General features: G+C 42.0%; 1 protein-coding gene across 1 annotated transcript in view; it reads left to right on the top strand.

The window, feature by feature from the left end:
• The window catches only part of CHST8 (carbohydrate sulfotransferase 8), a 336,401-nt gene that overhangs the window by 65,877 nt on the left and 246,103 nt on the right, over positions 1-24,421 (top strand). Inside the window, exon 2 of the mRNA XM_083370702.1 lies at positions 8,448-8,676. Coding sequence (XP_083226828.1) covers positions 8,565-8,676 — 112 coding nt within the window. The 5' untranslated portion in view covers positions 8,448-8,564. The remainder of the gene's footprint in view (positions 1-8,447; positions 8,677-24,421) is intronic.

The raw sequence follows: 24,421 nt of genomic DNA, 5'->3' as shown, positions 1-24,421 counted from the left end.
ATACTAGGTGCCCAGGGGAGGGGAATTCAGTTTTTGGCTTTGATTATGTTAGTGCTGATTTTATGCTACTCGAATAAAAGATTCTTTAAGGTAAACAATGCCTCGAAGTTCTTTGAAGAGTTCCATTTGTCAGAACCATGACAAATAAACTTTTCATCGGGAGAGTTTATTTAGCAAAACAAGGCAAACAGTGAAGATTTCTGTGGGACTTTATGTTACTTTCACTGTTGTTAACCCAAACACTGCATGTTTACCAAAGATTGAACATCAAAATTTTGTTTTCTTCAAAATATTTACAACATTTGAGTGAGGCTAGAATATTGTCCCATAAATGTGAAAATAAACCAAATAAACATGATGCTGGTCGAATTTTTAGCCTAGCTTGTCCAACAACATGGATTTCAACACCCCACAGCTTTGGTACTTGCTGCGCTCTCTGTGGAAGGCTGGGAGTTGCCGTTTCCATCCCTGAATTGGGAGACAGCTTGTTTTCTGAACTGCTTTGGCTTCTTCTCCATCACTGGAGGCTCTTAAGAAGAGACTGGACAGCTGTTTGTCTGAAATGGTATAGCTATGCTGGCTCAGGAATTCTGGGAGTTGGAAGTCCACGAGTCATAAAAGAGCCAAGGTTGCCTATCCCTGGTATAGGGACTCCTGCTTGAGCAGGAGGTTGGACTAGAAGACCTCCAAGGTCTCTTCCAGCTCTATTCTGATTGATTGATTGATTATTGATTGATTGATTGATTGATTGATTGGAAGGCTCCCCCAACCCTTGGTCTTGCCTGCATGCATTTTGTATGGACACCTCATCCATCAACAGACACATTGACCTACAACCAGCTTACGAACCCCTCAGAATCCAAATCAACCACGCAGCCAACCAGAGACAGCACCAAACCTCAACCAACCCACGCAAGCCCCTCCCCCCACCAGCTGTTCCCCTCCCAATGACCCTGACCCAATGTAACCTCCCCATCACAAGACCCGTCACAATACCCTCAGTTGACACTCCCACACCTGAAGCAGAAGAACACGGATACTGACATCACTGAAGGAGTGGTAATGAAACGTTCAGAAACCAACCCACAAGCTCGGAGAACGAACCTCCACCCTCATCCTACACCCGAGTTAAAGATATTTGCCACTGTTGCAAGCTCTACCTCTCCGAGTCGATTGGCAAAGATTTCTATTCCCTTCTCATTTCCAAAAGGGGATTCAGTTACCTGCATTGTTTGGGTTCTGATAGTGAAGAAATTAAGACCAAATGGTTCCCCCATTTGCTATTTGCAGCCTTCCCAGGGAGCTCCTGGAAGATTTTCATCTGAGTAAGAGCATTAAAAAACTGCTTATGATAGTTTTTGGATCAAAAGTAGTATAAACTACACATCGAGGACCTTCAAGACTCGCTCGTTAACTTACTAATGGATGTAGCATGTTATTATGAAGATTAGCAGCTCGTGAGCCCTGCAGTAATTTGTACCCTGAAAACTACAAGGCGGAATCTTTTTGACTGCAAAGGCTTTGAGCTTCTTTACTCAGCTCTGCTGATTATGGTCTTTTGCACAAGAGGGAAACGAGATCTTTGCGCTAGACTAGAGCAGTCGGTGATTATACCAGTAGAGGCATGCACAAGTGTGTTTGTGTATACGTTTGTAAGGCACAGGGTCTACTGTATTTATTCTGCTTTCTTTGGGACTAGAAAGCAGGATTACAAGCAGTTGTGTACCATCATTGGTCCTTGGTCTCCGGTATCCCTTCCTCTCTGCTTCCCCAGGCCTGGACTGGCTTTTAGAACCCCTCTATAAAAAATGCTTTCAAACTCCTATTTTTAATGTGACAAAAAGAAATGAAAATTCTATATTTTGGAGTAATGCTATTTATTTATTTTTTCCATCCAGTCTGATTCTTGGAGACAGCCTGGAAAAGTTCCTGCAAGGTTTTTTCAGAAATGGTTTACCATTGTCTCCTTCCTAGGGCTGAGAGAGAGTGACTGGCCCAAAATCACCCAGCGGGCTTCCATACCTAAGGCAGGATTAAACTTCCCAGTCACCTGGTTTTTAACCCGATGTCTTATCAACCTGGCTCTCAATCCTACTATTAAATTAAATTAAAGTTTGGTCGATTCTACTTCTTACTGTTGCTTGTGCACTTCCCCCCCCCCCAGAAAATCTCCTGCAATACCACTCCAAAATTTGAACCATCCTTGCTTACAAGGATTGCCATCTCTCCAGTTACCCATCCTGCTGGCCTACTGTGATTGGTGACATTCTCACAACACACTTAATCCAGTGACTTTGCCCATTTTCCAAGTTCACGGAATACCTTGGCCCAATCAAACAGTTTGTGTTCACACAGTATGCTAAGATGCACAATCCAAAACAGCTCAGAACAACCCCCCCACACACACATTCTACCCATGTTTGCACATGTGAATATGCAGAAAAATATGCGTATTCCTGACCTGGTTATGCATGTTGTAGGTACCCAGTCATTGTGCTGCCGGCCTTGGGAAATGGGTGATAGCTTCTAGCCTGGCTTTGGCATTGCTGGCCTTGAGAGTGGTCAGTTTGCATTAGGCTTAACAGACAGATGAGCTTTAAATACATCCTCAACTTTTACAGGTAGTCCTCGTCTTTATAACAGTTGACTTAGTGATCATTTGAAGTTACCACTGCACTGAAAAAAGTGACACAACCCTTTTTCACAGGGTCACGTGATGGAAATTTGGATGCTTGGCAACTGATTCATATCTATGACAGTCACAGAGTCCCGGGGTCTGGTGATCCCCTTTTGCGACCTTCTGACCAGCAAAGTCAATGGGGAAGCCGGATTCACTTAATAACCAGCTTACTAACTTGTCAACTGTAGCAAGAAAGGTTGTAAAGTGGGGCAGAAATCATTTAACCATTGACTCGCTTAACAACAGAAATTATGAGCTCAGTTGTGATCGTAGGTTGAGTACTATCTGTACTGTAAAAGAATAGAATAGAGCTGGAAGGGACCTTGGAGGTCTTCTAGTCCAGCCCCCTGCTCAAGCAGGAGAACCTATACCATCTCAGACAAGTGACTGTCCAGTCTCTTCTTCAAAATCTCCAGTGATGGAGCACCCACGATTTCTGAGGTCAGGCTGTTCCACTGGTTGATTGTCCTCACTTGTTAGGAAGTTTCTCCTTAATTCCAGTTTGCTTCTCTCTTTGATCAGTTTCCAACCATTGTTTCTCGTCCTGCCCTCTGATGCTTTGGAAAATAAATTGACCCCCTCCTCTTTGTGGTAGCCCCTCAAATACTGGAATCTGATATCATGTCTCCCCTGTTTCTTCTTCTCTTTAGACTAGCCAAACCCAAGTCCTGCAGCCATTCTTTGTATTTTTTAGTCTCCAGGCCTTGGATCATATTAGTTGCTCTTTGAATTTTTTCCAGACTCTCAACATCTTTTTTGTGATATGATGACCAAAATTACCTGCAGTATTCCAGATGTGGTCTTACTAGGGCTTTGTAAAGCGGTACTAGTACTTTGCATGATCTTGTGTTTATACAACCCGGGATTGTGTTAGCTTTTTTGTCCTGGTTATGCTTTTTTCCCTATTGTGGGAAAAATCCATTTTTTCAGATGAATGGGACTATTTAATAGACAAATTGAGACAGAAGGAATGTGTCCTTGTAGCATACAGCAGCCTGTGGTAAGTTTTATCAGAACATTCCCATAGCAACTCCTGAATGTCAAGATGCAAATGTTTCTTTTAACTAAGACCGTTGTTCTCTGAAGATAACAGAAGGGCAGGAAGGAACCTGAAATCTATTATGTTATTACTTACGAATGTGTATGCACACATAATTTTTCCCTCCTTTCTGAAATATGTAAATATGAGTGCATCTCTTTGTCTGCAGGGGGTGTGTCTTCCACTCTTCTTGATTATTTGCGTTGGATCCGGAATTTTGATTTCACACCATTCTCTCTCTCTCTCTCTCTCTCTCTCTCTCTCTCTCTCTCTCTCTCTCTCTCTCTCTCTCTCTGTGTGTGTGTGTGTGTGTGTGTGTGTGTGTATGTATGTATGTATATCTGAGCCCTGGCTGTGTGGCCTTTGAAGACCTGGTGCCCCTCACTCACGTGGGGTCAAATAATGGCTCAGGCATGTAAGAACCAGTCCTTTGCATATCTCTCTCTCTCTCTCTCTCTCTCTCTCTCTCTCTCTCTCTCTCTCTCTCTCTCTCTCTCTCTCTCTCTCTCTCTCTCTGTGTGTGTGTGTGTGTGTGTATGTCTGTGTGTAGGGGGTGATACTCTGCTGTATAGAAGCTTTTTTCAAGGCTTAGGGTTGACTTAGGGATGCCTATTCATACTCATTCTTCTTCTTGGAAGAATCAGGATAGAGATTGTGCTCATACTTTCAAATTTGTTGTGGGAGACAATTTTCAAGAATGCCATGAATATTCTTAGAAAACAAAGGGTTCACAGAACACATTAATCCAGAGCATTTGCTGGATAGAAAATAATACAATACAAAAAAGAATCTTGTGCATGGCAGTATTATGTAATAAAGATCAAATAGTTAATGTAATGTCTTTCCAACTGTTAATTTGTGACTGTGAGATATGGACATTGAGAAAAAGTAAGAAACAAAATCAGCCCTTTGAATTCTGGATTTGGAGAGAGAGTTGCTAAGAGTATCATAGACTATACGAAGCCACTCCTGGACCAAATAAAGGCTTGAAGGAAGCAGAAAGCCACATTTTTAATCATAAAATGAAAACTGATGATGGACTAGAAGAAATTAATATGCTGGCTAGCTTGTTGGAAGCAGAAGAAGAGGAAGACAATGGGTGGATGGGATTAAAAAAAATAACCACTGGAATGCTGTTTGAGATGGCGAGCATTTGTGTCAGCACCTGAAGTCAACTGGGTGCTTTTGTGCCACTTCCTCTTGCTCTGTCCTAGGAAGAAGGCCACTTTTGATATCTGCAAAGACTTGTCCATATTGTTACCAGGAGGCAAGATTGACCTGAAGGACCGATCTGAGGCTAAGTCTAAGAACAACTTAAAACAATCCAGCCAGTTCATTTCTTTATTGGCTCGCACCCTATAAATTGAGTCATGCCAGACTACTCTCATGTAGGAGTGGGAGGTTCTAGGAGTGGCTATCCAAAATCTCTTCCCTTCTCTCCAAGCCAACCATGGCCTGTGTTGTCGCTTGTCTCACCCTCCTCCTTGGAATGAGCTTCCTTATTCCTGGGAAACCAAGCTGTAATCCTCCACACTAGCTCTCCGTCTCAAGGCACCGTACCTCACCACTCACTCACGACCTGCTTAACGTGGTGGAGATTGATTTTTTTTTCCTGTGAAGTCAATTCTCACATCTACCATTCAGTCATAATTGCAGAAAACAGAAAACAGTCCTTGGGCAATGTATTGGGTCTTGTTAGTTGGTGTGTGTTGTAATGTACAAGACACTGAAAAAAAAACCCCACAACAATCCTTAGGGGGAACTTTCATTTTAAACCCTTTAGATTACAGAAGTGGGGAACTATGGCCCCTTTATGACTTGTGGATTTCAACCCCCAGAATTCCTGAGCCAGCATGCTTCCCCACCCCTGCTTTAGAATAACGGTTCCCAACCATGTCAACTTTAAGATGTCTGGTCTGCAACAATTCCCCATCCACCCATCTTAGTTGAATCACTGCTTTAGCTATCTTCTCTGGTCCCTCTCTGTATAGCTGTACTTCTTTTCTGTAATATTCAGTGTGTTGGTTGATCTTTTTTTAATTGCTGGGTTGTCCAGGGGGAAGCAGAGAGGAAGGGAAGGCAAGAGCTCCCAGGCTGATACTCTGAACAGTTGCAAGATCTCAAGGCAATGTCAGATGTCAGGGCAGTGGATCCCCTGAAACATGCTTAAAATTGCCCCCATAAAATATACTTTCTTGGGTAAACTTGTCCTAAGCGAATCATCTTCCGCAGAATCTTATTTCTGGTCAATTCTTTTTCTCCTGTGAAACTGCAGTGGGTTTTAGAAATAGCCTTGAGGAAGAGACGCAACCAAGAGAATGCTCAGATAAAAAATATTGAACTGGAGGCAGAAATATAATATGAGAAAGCTCTCGAGTTTCTCCTGGAGATCCAGGGAGAGAAAGGCAGGCACATTCATAGCTTTGGTTTTCTAGTTGGTCCACCTCGCAGGGCTGGAAGAAACTGCTAGTGAGAATGTAGCAAAGCCCAAAACACAACACAAAGATGTTTGCCTCTAAAACTGTCTTAACCTGGGCAAAATGTTTGTGGGATAAGAAGCTTTGGAAACAGATGTTTCTCTTTGCAAGGAGGATTTTGAGTTCTTTTATAGTGCGCCCTGTTATCTTAAAATTATAACAGCTAAATGCAATGTGTTAATTAAAACAATAACCAAGAAGTATCCCAATACTTTTGAGCATTAATATATGCTAATAGGAATAATTTCCTTTCCTTTTGGTAGAAAAAGATACCATACAAAATAGCATTATGATTTCAATTTCCAGAAAATATAATAAAATAGAATCTTGGTAATATCTTTTCAGAATGACCTATTCGCCAAGTGAATCATGCATTAATGTGGCCAACAATGATAATAAAGTGTATATATTTATTTAATTATGACTATACAAATTAATCTTCTGCCAACCTAGCAGTTTGAAAGCACGTAAAAAATGCAAGTAGAAAAATAGGGACCACTCTGGTGGGAAGGTAACAGCGTTCCGTGCACCTTTGGCGTCTAGTCATGCCGGCCACATGACCACGGAGACGTCCTCGGACAAGCGCTGGCTCTTCGGCTTTGAAACTGAGATGAGCACCGGCCCCTAGACTAGCACGCATGTGCGGGGGAACCTTTACCTTTTTATACAAATTAATTGTAAGTTTTGCAAAGTCACATATGGCATTCCTCTTTTATTACTGTTTTAAAGAGCACAAGAACCATTTCAAAAATGTGGTTTGATTCATTTAGCATTTGCAGTCATTTAGACCAGGGGTAGGCAACCTTGGCTCTTTTATGACTCGTGGACTTCAACTCCCAGAATTCCTGAGCCAGCCATGCTGAGGGGAAAGAGAGAGGTTTCCAAGCTGAGCCATGTTGGCTCAGGAATTCTGGGAGTTGAAGTCCACGAGTCATAAAAGAGCCAAGGTTGCCTACCCCTGATTTAGACTGTAGAAAGCTTCCTGTTGATCCACTGATTTTAATTCCTGCTTGCATTTGAAAAGAGTCTCTTGGTTTTCCCATTGTTTAGCAGTTGGGATCTTCTGCCAGGAAAGGAAGCTGGTCCTGCCTGCTGGAAAGCTACAGGTGTGTCATTGGAAAAATGGAGGCATTGGCAGGGGTAGGGAACCATGGCCCCTTCATGACTTGTGGACATGCTGGCTCAGGAATTCTGGGAGTTGAAGTCCACAAGTCATAAAAGGGCCATGGTTCTCTACCTCTGCACTACAGGAAAGTGGACAGGGCATATTGTTGGCCCATTTTTCTTTTTTCTTTTAGCGAAAGCGCAATTGAGAAGAAAAAACTCTGCCAGGCAAGAAAGTTTAGCATGATCCATGGGTTTAATGTCGTACACATGTGACCTAAAAGATGCCGTGTAATTTTCAGTATGTAGGTATGAAGTTATCAAAAGCCTTGTCTTCTTTTCTCCGTGTAATGACGGATAATATTAATTAAAGGGCTAAAAAAGAACAAAGGGGAAAAATAATAGGGGGCCTAGAGCAACAGGGCAAGTTGGTAGATTGATAATTTGTCAGTCTCTTCTTTCTCTCTCTTTTTTTTTAGCAGCATTGGTGTAGCCCTGAGGGAGCCTTTCGTTACTGGGACATACAAAACATGCACAGACTTTACAGTTTCAAGTCCTTGGGGTTTCTTCATTTCAGATTTTAATTTTTTGTCTTGAGGAAGAGATGACCCAAATTATTTCAGATTCATTTTGAGTGCCATTTACTAAGAGCCAAATAAGCTCTTTCTCAACTCTCCCCCTCCAAAAAAAAACCCTGGGCCCAGTTTTTCCTCTTTTTTTATAACAAGCGAGAATGAATTATATGATAGTTCTGCTTTTCTTTTCTTTTTTTAAACAAATGCTAATCTATTTATTTTTAAATACATTGTGCTTAGCAGAATGTGGATTCTTACATCTATCCTAACTTCAGGATTCACGTTGTCTTTTGAGGCACAGCCTCCTCAAAGCAGTTTACAAGGCACAACATCTGAAACAATAATTTAACAAGTTGAAATAGCATCCTAAAATATTTTGAATAACAGATGCAGCGAGCATGATAAAATACAGATGGACATCCATTCCCTGGAACAAATCTCCACATGGCGTGTTTTGCTGTTTCATGTTCTTGGTTGCTAGGCCCGGGGAGGGGTTTGGAGGAGAGGCAACATATAGGAAATTTATTAGAGATACATGACATTGAGTAGCTGCTCACTGCTCTTTCTACCAGGTGGCCCTTTGAAACCGGAAGCCGACTGAGATGCTGACCTCAACTCAAGCTTTGGTGATCAAAGAGAAGACCTTTTCTTCTTTCTGTGGGCTTAAATTGGATTAACAGAGGACATTAATGATGAAGCTGACCTGCATGTTTTCCTTCATCCTTCTGTTTGGAGCAGCTGGGCTTCTCGTTTTCATTCACCTGCAGGGTCCAGAAGAAGTTGTACACCAGCAAGCCCCAGGTTAGTTACTCAGGTTTCTGCTTTCTCACTGCTTTTACTAAATGTGTTTTTTAAAAGGAAAATAACTCTTATGGGAAAGAATATCCTTAAAGATTTTTTGTAATTCAGATAGGTGGCAAGGTTCACATTATCAGCTGAAGAAAAGTTGTGGCAAACTCTTGAAAGGTTCTTGAACCTGTTAGGTGCATCCTTTTTCTTCCAACCATACAGTGCACAGGTGTTCCCTAGCAAGAGTTGCAAACCTTTGATTCAGTGACGAAAAGTATTGTAAACGTGTATGGCTTGTCAGTTCAACAGGTAGAAGTTTCCTGTGCTGTCTGACCTGGCTGACAGCAATTTCTCAACCAAAATGGAATCACCCCCAAATTTCATGTGAAAAAAAGTGCATTTTCTCAGGTACCAAAGAAATAAAAGTCAAAAAAATACTACCCTTGAAATTGTGTTCTAATTAATAGCGAGAAAATGCATCCGTAGTCTTCCCTTAGGGACAACTCAGGAATTAGTGCCGCGTCCAGAGTATTATTAGTCATGTATATCGCCAAAATGCACCGGCGTACTACTTTCTGGTGTTCATGAGTTTCTTTGCATCTGTAATTCCCAGAATTCTCATATTGGCTAGGATTGCCGCATGTTGAAATCCCAACAGATCTAGTGGTTGACATTTCAGCTCCATCCTAGAAGTGATGCTGTAAAAAATGTTGTCAAAATGAGAGGAACATGAAAGGGATGGGAAAGAGATGGAAACATCTTTGTTACTTCTGCAACTTCCCTTTTCTGTTCTAAGGACGTATCATTCTGAGTACAACATTGTTTAGATTTAAGTCCGTGTGTGTCTTCAAGAACATACACTCACATCACTATCCCTGAAGGTTGAAGTATATAAAGAGAATCTGCCATGTTTGGTTTAAGTGGTCTGGAGAGGATTTGTAAGCTTTGGTTAGGAATTGAGCTGCCCTTTCAAGATGTTAGAAACAGTCTTTTGGGGTCTCACGAGGACTAGGCTTTGCACTGTTTCCTAGGTTTGGATGAAAAGCAATGGAATACTTTTGACTGGTTTATAATGTTTGTAGGTGTCTGATAAAAACTTTCCCCGTACCAAAATGGTGCTATCTGAACTAGCCACACACAAGATTTTCCCATCAAATGTTACTAGGGAAAATATTAATCTGAAGCTGAAATGCAGTGCCAGATCCCACCTCAGCTCACTTAGAATGACCTCTGATTTTATGTGTATTTCCACAAAAGTGCCACCACAGGATACTCCCAAGGAGAAAATAATCATTCCTTTTCTGAGGAGAAAATAATCACTATTAATACTGTCGGTCCAGTTAATTAGAGATAGTGGCCATGTGTTGTGTGTGGTGGTGGGCTAGAAAAAAACTCTTGCTTGACATGGTTGAGGAAAACAAAGGGGGGGGGAATTAAATGGGAGAGGCTGAGTCTGGAAGATCACTGGAACAGCTCTGGATGATTTCTAGGAACAAATCAAGATAGTGAGGGATTTGTCTGTGCAGTTGTCACAAGTCAGACCTGACTTGAGGGCACTCACCTAAGAAGTTTCTGAAGCAAAGTTAACACAAGATAGTTTCGTTCTTCAGTTTTCATGTCTGCTCTAGAGATGGTAGTTGGTTTATAGCCTGAGCAAACGTGATGCAAATTAAATGAGAATCATAAAACTTTTAAGTAATGTTTACATTATTTCCCTTCACCAAACTACTCCTGACAGTGGTTGTTTGCATTGATTTGCTACCATTCATTTATTGGTTCACATTGCAACCTAATTGTAATCCTGTACTGAGAAAGCAATATCAAAGTAATTTTCCACAACATTAGTTACAATTTTCTTCTGATCCTTCAAGTGCAACAGTCCCATCCTGTTGGCTTCTCTGAGCATATAAACCTTGATTACATTTACCTGTTGGAAATGAAGATTTAATATATATATATATAATATATGTGTTTGCAACAGCAGATGTTGTAGAAGCTTTTTCCTGGTGGTTGTCAAACGTTTTATGAAGTCCAGAGCATTTTGTTCTGCTTTGATGGACTATTTTGATGGGCACATCTTAAAAAGGGGAAAACAGAATCTATGAGCACTTGCGTTAACTAAGCAACATATTTTGTTTGCTGTGTCAGATGTGGTAACTTCACCCACTGCAGAGACTTGGAGGAATATTGTTAATGAATGCCAGAGTGATATTTGTAGGGCTGCACAGAATGTTCTAAAAGTATGGTATTTGTTTCAAAAGTTGGAGGCAGCTGAATAGGTTGCTAAAATATTATTCGCCTCCTGAACATTTGTGTTGTTTTACTGTTGATTTGTTCTGTGCTGTTTGATTGAAGCGGCTGATTCTTCCTGATCCTCCGCAATCCTTGGCTTCTTTGCTTAAATTCTTAGTGAACTGTATTGACTGTAGCTATCTTCATGCGTTTCCATGACATCATCCTTTCTCAAGCAGAATTGTGACATCCATGATATCACATAGATGGCATATTCCATCAAGTTATGTTGCATTGTGTAGGCAAAAGAAAAAAAGGTTTGGACAAAGAAAGAGACAGGAGCATGTGAAATGACATTTCAGCTCCATCCTAGAAGTGATGCTGTAAAAAATGTTGTCAAAATGAGAGGAACATGAAAGGGATGGGAAAGAGATGGAAACATCTTTGTTACTTCTGCAACTTCCCTTTTCTGTTCTAAGGACGTATCATTCTGAGTACAACATTGTTTAGATTTAAGTCCGTGTGTGTCTTCAAGAACATACACTCACATCACTATCCCTGTGTGCCTGGTTATACTGCTGATGCTTTCCATAGGTTAAAACAACCTTCTTCAGACTGACATCTTCAAGATGATGAATAGGGGCTGTAGTACCTCATAATTTCCGCCCAGTAGGGAATTCTGGTCATTGTAGTAGCAATCTATCCAGAGATCAACATGTTGGGAAGAACTCGGTTAGAGTGTTGGTTGTGGATGGGACTGGAAGATTCAATTCCTTTATTCCAGTGTAATTTGCACTGGGCAATTATAGACCAGTCACTTCCTTCCTCACTAACACGACTGCAAAGATATTCTGGTTGGGAGTCGTGGTACAGGCAGTCCTCAACTTGCAACAGTTCATTAAGTGACCGTTCAAAGTTACAACAGCACTCAAAAAAGTGATTTATGACTGTTTTTCACACTTAATGACCGTTGCAGCGTCCCCATGGTCATGTGATTTATATTTGGATGCTTGATAACTGACTCACATTTATGACGGTTGCAGTGTCCCAGGGTCATGTGATCCTCTTTTGTGAACTGCTGAAAAGCCAAGTGAATGGGGAAGGCAGATTCACTTAGCAGCCGTGTTACTGATTTAAGAACTACAGTGATTCACTTAGCAACTGTAGCAAGAAAAATCATAAAATGGGGCAAAACTCACTTTACAAATACAACGTAGGATGAATTTCTGTCACTGCAGTCTGTTTGCAGAACCTCTTGTGATTTGGATGTTGTATGGAGCGGATTTTAAGCAAAATCATGGCATCTTTGCATACAGCAAAATGTGTGTGAGAAATATTTTACAAATGGTCAGGAAATAATCAAATGGCCCTGAAATTCTTGCTGAGAAGATCAACGGATAGGTGAATGTATCTATCAAATTTTAATAAAAGATTGCCAACCTTGGCAAAGACAGGAGAAGATCGGGGGGTGGGAATTAATAAAGCTGTAAGAAACGTTCGTGCAACATTAAGCAGTGAAAAAAAGTATTTCATTTAGATTAGTCATAGAACTTTTGTCAGTGATAGTATGATGTAGAAATAAAATGTTATTTTTGGCATAATTTTTATTAAGAGTTTTGAGTAAAAGATAAAAACTAACAAGTACTAATATAAAATAAAAAAAGGAAAAGGAAAAAAAAGAACAAAAGGTGCAAATAGAAAAAAATGAAAAGAAATAGAAAGAAGTAGCTTCTGATTTTTTTCCAGCAAATAATAAGTATAATTACAAAATTATTTTTTTACTCTATGGTTACAAGAAAAGCTCTCTTTTTCCATTATTTCTAATCATGATTATTTCTAATTATTTCTAATGATGATTATTTCTAATCATCAAAGCCATACAAGTCATAAGATGATTTTTTTGTTTCATGCAAAGCAATTTAGTTGTTTCCAGCAATTACAATAGATATTGTCTTTTCTCTAATCAAAGAAGACAATTTGGTCACCTCTCCAAGTTCCATCATCACAACCATTCCTATTTTGAGTCTTTCTGCTTTTGAATATGCAATAACTTCTCCGCAACTATCATGCAAAGTTCCCCAACTGTCTATCTATCAATCCCAAAACAAAAGCATCTGGTTTCAATTGTACGTTAGTCTTTAAGAGCTAATGAATTAGTATTTTTGTTTGCACCCAAAACTTTCTGACTTTTTACATGTCCAACAAAGATGATAAAATGTCCCTGCCTGTTTGCATTTCTGTAAAATGTGTACTAGAACATGCATGATTTTTACCAACATTTTCTAGAACAAATCATGCGAACATTTGCTATTGTGGAAATATTTCTTATAATTGATCATGGGTTGTTTTAATTGTTTATTGAATGAGTCGAAGCTATGTTTATATAACATAGTGGCTGACTGAACTTACACAATCTAGTAATTCACCTTGCACAGTGAGTGAGTTGAGCAATATTCTTCTTATATGCAGAATTAAATGTTATTTAATGAGAATTCCTTCTCATTAAATAACAGCATTAAGGATACTGTAAAGCATGCAAATAAGATTTCAAGTAAAACTCTGAGCGGAAGGGTTTTTTTCTTACAGATATTAGTGTATATAACAGGGAACTATTACCATAACTACTAGTGTTATATTTATAATGAAGAATACAGTATGTGTACAGGGGGAGATTGGTTGACCAAAGAATTTACATTTGCAGTCAAATAGTTGGCCATGACCTGCATCACTTTAATCCTGAGGACAGATAATCTAATCAGAGATTGGACCTGCCTATTATAATTGCAGTCAGCACTGAGCTGTCTCAGAATAATGACAACTCTTTGAAATATGGAAAATTTCAATCCATACCTTACTTTTGCTTGCCAGATTTCTCAATGCTGAAATCCAAAAGGAATGGCTTCTGCACAATTCAGAAAACTTAGATCAGTCTTGGAATGATTAGAACATAGAATAATAGAAGGGACCTTGGAGGTCTTCTAGTCCAACCCCCCCCCCCACTCGAGCAGGAGAAGCTATACGATTTCAGATAAAGGATTGTCCAGTCTCGTTTTGCAAGCCTCCAGTGATGTAGCACCCACAACTTCTGTTCCCACAAGTTGTTCCATTGGATTAGTTAATTACTCTCACTGCTAGGAAATTTCTTCTTAGTTCTAGGTTGCTTCTCTCCTTGGTTAGTTTCCATCTGTGGCTTCCAATGACTGCATTGGAAAGTTAACCTGGAATGGACCAGTCTGATAATCGATCCCCAGCTGAAGTCCGTGGAGCCCATTGAAGTTTAGTACAGCGCAAGGCAGAGTTTAGACTTTTTTCCCCTACAAATAAGTAAGTGCCCAAACATAGATTTTAGAACATAGAATAACAGAGTTGAAGGAACCTCGGAGGTCTTCTAGTCCAACCCACTGCCCAAGCAAGTGACCCTGTATCTTTTCTGTATACAATAAACTGTTTTAGATACTCAGAGTGGGTGTAAATTTCTGTTCTGTGTGTTAAGATAAAGAAGCGAATTACCTTTCTGCGGAACTGTGATGCAATTTGTTTTGCTGATCTTGGTCTCTTGAGATGGGAACTCTTGGGAACTAGCTTTCACCCCCTCTCTTTCTGGGAATGAGCAAATTATAGATTGGATAGGATCCAGATGTACAGGTAGTCTTTGACTTACAACAGTTCATTTAGTGACAGTTCAAAGTTACAACAACATTGAAAAAAGGGACATATGACCATTTTTCACAGTTACAACCTTTGCAGCATCCCCATGATCGTGTGATCAAAATTCAGATGCTTGGCAACTGGCTCATATTTATGACGGTCGCAGTGTCCCAGGGTCAGGTAATCACCTGTTGCAACCTTCTGGAAAACAAAATCAATGGGGAATCCAGATTCACTTAACAGCCGTGTTACTAACTTACTGACTGCAGTGATTCACTTAACAAAGGTGGCAAGAAAGGTCATAAAATGAAGCAAAACCAACTTAGCAACTATGTCGATAAGCAACAGAAATTTTGGATTCAATTGTGGTCGTAAGTCAAGGACTACTATGGGGAAATTCATCTATTCACAGAAAGGCTGTTCTACAGATTGTGCCAAAATATTTAATGAAAAAATGCCAAATAATGAAAAATACATCCAAAGATCCTTTTTGACTTACTTCTATTGTAAAGTATCCAGGCTGAATATAAAAAAAAACTCTTAAATAAATAAGCAAAACTTAGAGAAGCTATTGTAAGCGGAAATAGGTTACAGAATTCATAATTTTTCTTTAATTTTTACTCAATGTATAACTTAATTCTGTAAATTCTCAAGCAATTCTTTCAGAAGCATTTGCTGAAAAATGTTCCCATTTAATTTCTTGGACATTGTTTTTTTTGAAGAGAATAATCTTTTCTTATTTCCTTTAAATGGAATACTGTTTTATACGATATTGATTATGAAACAGAACAGTCCTACCTTTGTGCTGTAAAATTATTTTATAAAAACATTAAATCCTCATTACTGCTTTAGCATTTCAAGTATTCAGTAAAAAATGAGTTTGAACACATTAGAAGTGTTTTTATTTCACTGATTCCAATCTGAGAAAACGTCTTTTTACAAATGTATTGGATAATTTTTCTTCCCTCAGATAATCCACATTAGTCACTTCTGCAGGCTTTTCAGTCTCTCCTTAGTGTCTAAACATTGTTTTAGAGTCCTCATAATATTAAAATCAAAATGGATTCACATAATAAATTGGTGACTTCTCCCAATGGAAAGCATTGGGCTAAATTACCTGCATAAGTTTGGGTCCTGCATTGTCCATTGGGATAATAAAGCCGATTCACACAAGATGCCTGGGTGCACATCTCTCCACAATCGCAGGTTTAAGCTATCTTAACTTTGAAGAAAGAAGGGCAGGGGAAAAAAAACTGTAAGGCAGTTGTGGCTTGTATTATGTAGTGGATTGTGGAACACAGGAAAGACGCCAGGCTGATGAGTACAGCATAGGGGTTCTTTGTTGGTGGTAGAAACTGTACTGAGGAAGTAGGGGTTACCTGTACCTTTATATACCTGGCCAGGTACGCCCTCAGCCAATCAGTTTAAACCTTAGTTTCCCGCCGAAAACTAACCAGCCACAGCAGTTTCGGTACAGCGCCACCTGGTGGTATCGGCTATGCTGCGGCTTACTGTATCTCTTAAACCCCCATACATAACACCTTGCCTCTCCCAACCTTGAGGCAAAGTGATCCTCTTCTCTGGCTTTTCCTCTAATGAAGGGGGTGGGGGGAGAAACTTCTGGATGGGGCTGGAGAGCCTCAGTTTCCCTGCAGAAACCAAAGGATGGACTTGGTTTGTGCTGTAAAACATCTCCTATCTGCTTGTTCAATTTAAAATACTCAAAGCTGGTCTTTTGCTTTTGCATTAAATCGATGTTTCTCAACCTTGGCAAGTTTAAGATGTGTGGACTTCAGTTCCCAGAATACCCCATGGCTGGATAGGGAATTCTGGGAGTTGAAGTCCACACGTCTTAAACTTCTCCACTTAAAGATGAGAAACCCTGCATTAAATGGTATCCAATCCTATCCTCTCTCTTCTGTGGGCAGCATTTTTCTGAGCAGTTGAGATAGCTCCAACTTCAAGAAGACTTGTATTAAAACAGATAGCAAAGCTTTGTGTGCTTTCTAGATACTTCCAAGATCCTTTGAGTGGTTCCGGAAGCAAAACTAAAATTTCTGGCTTTTAAGGCAGAGTCAACTCAGAGAATCCCCAAACCTTTAATACCAAATTTAATGTCCACACTAATATAAATCCACATTAAAGCCCTTAGTTTTGGCTAATCTCAGCTATTTGTTCAATCTTTTTTTTATTCCAGTGGTATATGAATCACTAAGAAAAATCAGAATACGATTGACAATTTCTGCATACTTTTCACCTTTTTCTTACTACCATGTAAGAAAATAAACCTCTTGCTAGTATGGAAGAGAACATGTATGATAGTGCCAGGAATTAAGACTTATAGTGGGAGATGTTCTGGATTTCGGCAGACTGGCTAAAAGCATTGCATCCTGGTTAAGGCAAAGGTTTCTCAGCTGTCTAGAAACCTAAACCAAATCTACCTCCCTACTTAATTTTGCTTATTTATCCACATCCTTCTGCAGGTCAAGTTAGCTTAGGGTCCTCTGTGTAGAGATCCTTTGCAGAACTACATGACAGGCAAGAGATTTAGATTCAACTTTTTTTTCCTACCGTGACAGGAAAAGATCATTAACTGGTCTTGCAACTCAATGGGTTCTGTGACCCAGATTTAGGGAATCTGGGAATCAAAACAGAGAACCAATATTATGCAGTTACCAGTTCTGAGCTGCAGAAATCAGGATGGCCACTGGAGAGTAGCAAGGAGTAGAGTAGAGTAGAGTAGAGCAGAGCAGAGCTGGAAGGGACCTTGGAGGTCTTCTAGTCCAATCCCCCGCTCAAGCAGGAGAACCTATACCATTTCAGACAAGTGACTGTCTAGTCTCTTCTTAAAAACCTCCAGTGATGGAGTGCACACAATTTCTGGTGGCCAGCTGTTCCACTGGTTAATTGTCCTCACTGTCAGGAAGTTTCTCCTTAATTCCAGGTTGTATCTCTCTTTGATCAGTTTCCAATTATACTTAACTCCTGCAGAATTTGGAGCCCAGATCTGGTAGCTATGATACAGGGAGACTTGGGTTCAAATCCTTGCTTGGCTCTGGAGTTCACTGGGAGACTTGGAGGCAGTTAAGATTATTTCCTGCTGTTCATTGGGGCTTTCTTGTATTCCAGAGCCCCGTGTTACAATGCCCGGCAACTCACTGCAATCATTTATTCCAAACATATGCACACCTCACGTTGGGTACAAATTACAGAGCTTGTACACAGCTCAGTGATAACTGCTCATTTCCATAATGCTCTTCTACTCCACAATGCACAGCTTGTTACCTTGTGCAAGGAGTTTGAAAAATATCTTGACAAAGCACTTGAGAATAAATGGAAAGCTATATGTAATCCAGAAGCGTGTACCTTTTCAAGATATTAAAACAATAGGACGATGTAGGGTGCTCATGTTACCAAAGCCTCAACATTGCCTTAGAATTCTGAAGGACCTAAAATAGCAACCTTTTGTTTTGTTTTGTTTTAAAGAGAGCAATTTTATATTCTGGAGCAAAAATATCAGGGCCATAAGAAAGATGTTTTTAAAACAGAAATAAAATTTAAAATATGATAGATTAATAGTACCCAGAAAGAAAGCACACTTATCCATTGTACTTATTTCAGGGTATTTGGAAAAATGACCGTGGGGTCAAGAGTTAGTCCAGGTTCTCAGATTTATGGTGGAAACCCTCTCCTCACTCACTTGCAGGCAGGGCATCGTAGAAGCTCCTCAGAGGGAAAGCTGGAGGCTGCTGCCTAAAATTTGGGAGTGGGGAGGAGAGGATCGGGATGCTTCTTTGGTTAATTATTTGAAAACAAAAATAATAATTCCCCAACCATAAATCCTATGCCACTATTAGTTTCATTCCCCTACCATTCCCAACTTGACCTTGATGAACATGAATTAAAATAGCGGCCTTCTGCTTTCCACCGACCAAGAAAAGACACCCCCCTCTCCCCCCAGGTGGAAATGAGTTTTGGAAATATCTGGAATTTATATTTCAAAAGAGGGAGAATTTGTAAATATTTGCTTGTCTCTCCCCAGCAAATTGAGAAAGGACGCTCTATGGCAACATAGCACTTCTTGGTACTGAATGAAATGCAGTTTGCCATGCAGTTCCTCTGGCCAGTCTTAAGGAGCTAAGCCAGAGAGATGGTCTGTGGCAAGGGTCTGCAACCTTGACAACTTTAAGACTTGTGGACTTCAGCTTCCAGAATTCCTCAGCCAGCTATGCTGGGAGCTGAAGTCCACAAGTCTTCAAGTTGTCAAGGTTGCAGACCCCTGGTCTAAGGTCAGCCGTTTTTCTCTCCCTTTTTTATTCAGCAAGCTTTTCATCCCCACTTGCAAGCAGCGGGCGAGCCTTTGTGCACGCACTCAATTTGTGTGAGCGACCGGCACACGTGCCCACCGCTGGTGCAAATAGAGCTGTGCGCCTGTGCCTGCTTGTCAGCCACAAGGCAGAGGGGGCCAGGTTGTTCACCAAAGCACCAGAGGGAAGGACAAGAAAAAATGGTTGGAAACTGATCAAAGAGAGAAGCCACCTGGAAATAAGGAGAAACTTCCTGATGTGAGGACAATCAACCAGTGGAACAGCTTACTCCCAGAAATCCTGGGTGCACCATCACCGGAGGTTTTTAAGAAGAGACTGGACATCCACCTGTCTGAGACAGTATAGGTTCTCCTGCTTGAGCAGAGGACTGGTCCCTTCCAGCTCTATTCTATTCTATTCATTCCCCCCTCCCCTCTGCCAGTACGCAAAGTCAGAAGGTTGGGGAACTCTGCCTTACTGCATGGAGAAGAATCTGTATGCTACTAAAACTCTTCTGTCAGTTTGTTTAATTTCTAACCTTCAATTGGCCAAAACAATGCATCATAAGGCGACAATTTCTGAATCAAGATACCTCAAATGGACTAACATACTGAATGTGTTATGTATATAGATGGGTGATCATGATAGCAGCGGCCACTGACACCACCAGGTGGCGCTGTACTGTGACAGGATTGGTTGGCCCGTGGACAGCGGGAGATTCAGATAAAGGGATTGGCCTTGGGTATACCTGGCCAGGTATATAAGGGGTCAATCAGCACTATTGTTCCAGTTCAGTCTGACTACAAATAAAAAGCTGACATGCTGTAATCATCTGCCTGGTGTCGTCCATGCGATCCATGCGGTCCAGAGCCCACAACACAATAGTGGCGACGTAGGTGGGATGCCTGCTTCATTCAGAGCTGATGCACTAGCTGAATTCACTAGGGACCGAGGGAAGAGATACCTCTCTCTAAATCCATTCTAATGAAGCAGTATACACCGGATCGGACACAGCATGGCAAAACTCGGCCAGATCCTTGAGTTTGACATCAGCCATACCGAACGCTGGGAGTCGCATCTGGGTCAGGTTGAAGGGTACCTACTGGTTAACAAAATCACGGAAGACTGGTTTAAAGCGGCAGCTTTGCTGTGCCTCAGTGGACTGGACGTATACGATGTGGCTGTCGGGTTGTGTTCACTGGCGCACATCACATCCGTTCCATACAAGGACCTCACGGACAAACTAACTGGGCATTTTATGCCAAAGAGGTCTGAAATGTTCTGGCATTTCCATTTCGCCCAGCGGATGCAGTTACCGGGTGAAGCGATGGCTAAATACATTGCGGCCGTGAGACAAGCCACCCGTCTTTGTAAGTTCCCCGATGTTGAAGACAGAATACGTGACCAGATCGTGTTAGGTCTAAGGGACAACCGGCTGCGCCAAAAAATACTCGCAAAACTGTCCATGAGTCTGCAAGAGCTCCTGGATGAGGTAAGGGCCCACAAGGCATCCAGCGGCTCAGACCAGCCCACACACTGACCCAGCAGCAGCTCAGAAGGTACAGTCCACCAGGAGAGCGCTGCGTACGGCGGAAGTGGGGAAGCGGTCACGGAGGAAGAAATTGATGCCGTACTGCAAAGGCTAGGGAAACACCTAACGTGGCGCGACAATGATGGAAGCCAGCGGAAGACCACGACGGCCAACAAATGCACCGGTTGCAGCTGCAGCAGCTGCAGGGGAAATGTCCAAAAATGTGCCAGCTGTAGAGGGAATCACCCGAGAGCGACCTGCAAGTTCCGAACCGCGAAGTGTCGTTCCTGCGGCAAGACGGGACACATCCAAGCCGTCTGCCAAAATCGCAACTGGGACAGCCTGCATGAACTTCAATCTTTGGATGCGGCGCTAAAAGGTACTGAGCCCCCCCCAGCGCACACCTCCTAATTCTTGTGAGAGCAGGAGGACCATGTCTCACACGGAAATCAACCTCTGCTCACCCCAAAAATTAAACTAGAGGTCCTTCTGCAAGGTGTACCTTGCAAGATGGAGCTCGACTCTGGTTCCACAGTCTCAATAATTTCTTATGAGACTTTTAACGTGGTTTGCGGCTGGAGCAAGCGGTGGGTTCCATTGAAACCCACCAGCATACAGTTGTCCGATTTCCAGCACGCCCCTATTAAAATCAAGGGGGAGGCCACCATGTTAGTGGGGTTTAAGGATTTCAAGGGTTTTTTGGATGTACTGGTAACCGAGGGACAGAGGACTAGTTTAGTGGGGCTGAATTGTTTTGAGGCTTTGGGCATAGGGAACTCAGGGATTCATAATACCCAGCCAAAAAGCCTTGAATCCGTCTGCAAAACATGCAGACGTATTCGATGGCAAACTTGGCAAATACACAGGGCCCCCCATAAAATTTAAGCTAAGCCCCAATGTGCTGCCAGTACGAATTAAGCCCCGTAGAGTTCCATTCGCGCTCAAGCATAAGATGGTGAGAACAACTAAGGACGCATTGAGACGCATCATCAGTGGAGACTGGCACCAAAGGTTGGCTCAATTCCTTCTGGCACAACACACCACACCATGCACAACCACTGGCAAGAGTCCTGCAGAACTACGTTGGGGAAGACGGCTTATCCCTAAGTTGGACAGACTCCACCCCGACAGAGTGGCCGCAGAGACAGAACAACCAAAACCCACCAGGGAGCTAAACATTGGCGAAATGGTTTGGGCTAGGAACTATGGGCTGGGGCATCTGTGGATTCAGGGGGTGGTGGTTGAGAAAACGGGGCCTTTGTCATACATTGTAGAGGTGGAGGGAGGCCGCCAGGTCAGGCGACACATAGACCAATTGAGGAAGCGTGCTCCTGAAAAGCCACAAACCGATCAACCCCAGCAACCGGCAACAATGGGTATGGGAAAGGAGGAGGATCTCACAGTCATCGAACAGTTGCCAGAGAGTTTTGGCAGGGCTGAGCAACAATACGCACAGGCCCACCACGACAATGTGGCCGTTAGGGCCCAGGGCCAGGACTCAACTAATGACTCTGCTGACTAAGCCGGGGAGCAAAATGTGAGACGGTCATTCAGGACTCATAGGCCACCCGCGTATCTAGAGGACTATGTAAGGTCATGAGGGGGAGGGTCACGTGGTGTCTCAAAAGAAATAACCAGTACAACAGTGTATTCATTTTGTGTGTTGTAGTTTATTGTTTGTTCTTCTGGGGGAAGGGGTGTTATGTATATAGAAGGGTGAACATGATAGCAGCAGCCACTGACACCACCAGGTGGCGCTGTACTGCAACAGGATTGGTTGGCCCGCGGGTGGCGGGAGATTCAGATAAAGGGATTGGCCTTGGGTGTACCTGGCCAGGTATATAAGGGGTCAATCAGCCCTATTGTTCCAGTTCAGTCTGACTACAAATAAAGAGCTGACATGCTGCACTCATCTGCCTGGCGTCGTCCATGCGGTCCACAGCCCACAACACAATAGAATGCATCCAAAATGTGGGACTCATGACTCCTGTGAAATTTAAATTTCAGATATCTTTGTATCAGTTGTATTTGCAATGTTGTGGCCATTGAAGCAGCATCACAGTTAGCCATGGTTATGAGATTGTGATTTCCAACTATACAGGTAGTCCTTGACTTACAGCACTGAAAAAATGGACTTAACAACAGTTTTTCACACTTGTGACCATTGCAGTATCCTATGGTCATGTGATCAAAATTCGGTTCCTTGGCACCTGGCATGTGTTTATGACGGCTGCCATGTCCCGTGGTCATGTGATCACATTTTGCATCCTCCTGACAAACAGTCGGGAAGCCAGATTCATTTAATAGCCATGTTGCTATTTATTTATTTATTATTGGGACTTATATGCCGCCCTATCTCCCGAAGGACTCAGGGCGGCTAACAACAATAACATACAATAAATACAGAAGTTAAGATAAAATTAAAATTAAAGGCCCCTGTACAATAAATTAAAATTTAAAATTGAAATAAATTAAAGATTAGAGTTAAAAAATTAAAAACATAATTAAAATCCCTGTCAGTCCAGGTCAGCCAGGTGGAAAAGGAGTGTTTTGAGGCCGCGGCGAAAGGACTGGAGATCTTGGGCCATCCGAAGCTCAGGGGGGAGCTGGTTCCACAGGGCTGGCGCTCCCACAGAGCAACTGCAGTGATTCACTTAACAACTGTGACATGAAAGGTCGTAAAATGGGGCAAAACCCACCCATGATCTCAATAACTAACTCACTTAACAACAGAAATTTTGGGCTGAACTGTGGTCATAAGTCAAGGACTACCTGTACTATTGTAGATTGCGTGATCCAAGGGAAGATGGGAGGGATGTTCCACCGCCCTCTCCTGCCTCCCGCTGGCTCCCAACCAGCTGGCCTGAGTGGTGATTAGCTGTTTTTTGGAACTCAGCCTGAAATTTGAAATGTCTTAATAGTTGGCAATGAGGGAAGGATGACTGACTTGGATGCCTAGGTAGGGCTGGTTGTGGGGATGTGGGCCGTCCACAGAATGGAAAATCAGGCGTAGTTTTCCTTGTGGTCCACAACTCTCTTTGTTCCCCCCTCCTCCCCAGAAAAATGGCTGCGGATCAGTTGAGGAGGAGGCTTCACTGGGCTCTGCTGAGGGTCGTGAGGGAGGGGAAATGGTGCAAGCCTGTGTTATATGTGGAAGGAAGGATGACCCAATGGGTCACAGACTGGTTCTTCAGGAAACCATGCAGCATATTTACGATGGTTGGCTTAATAAAGATCTCGCTTTGACGAATTTTGGATTTGAAAGATGATGATTATATTGGTGAAACTGCGAGATTCGATGGAGTGCTGCAACTTAATACAAACAACGTTTTTTAAATTATGCTCTGGGCAGTAAGGATGCATACATTGAAAACAGTCTGCTGATGACCATTTTTCCTACTAGAGTGAGATAGAGTGGTACAGAATGGAAGCGAGCAAAGGAGTGTTTTTATTCATGAAGACAATAACAATTGTTCAACGGTGGTGTGGATTTGATTCCAAAAAGGTGCTTCAGAATGTGCCAGAACGTAGCTCAATAAAGCAACTCCATTTTTTTTTTTTGCAGCCGCCCTCCGCTCCCGCTGTGGGATCCTAGGAAGACTTGCAACTGGTGCTGCTTTCTCAGGCTCTGAACCAATCAATCAATCAGAACAGAGCTGGAGGTCTTCTAGTCTAATCCCCTGCTCAGGCAGGAGACCTTATACCAGGGGTAGGCAACCTCGGCTCTTTTATGACTCATGGACTTCAACTCCCAGAATTCCTGAGTCAGCTGACTCAGGAATTCTGGGAGTTGAAGTCCATGAGTCATAAAAGAGCCGAGGTTGCCTATCCCTGCCTTATACCATTTCAGACGAGTGGCTGTCCAGTCTCTTCTTTAAAACCTCCAGTGATGAAGCACCCACAACTTCGGACGGCAAGCTGTTCCATTGGTTAATTGTCTTCGTTGTTAGGAAGTTTCTCCTTTTCTCCTTTAATTCCAGGTTGCTTCTTCCCTTGATTGGCTTCCATTCGTCTTGTGGGAATCAGTCCTCAAGTGCTG

Source organism: Vipera ursinii (genome assembly GCF_947247035.1).
Source record: "Vipera ursinii genome assembly, chromosome: 10".
NCBI classification, from domain to species: domain Eukaryota; kingdom Metazoa; phylum Chordata; class Lepidosauria; order Squamata; family Viperidae; genus Vipera; species Vipera ursinii.
This window is presented reverse-complemented; position numbering and strand designations above follow the sequence as displayed.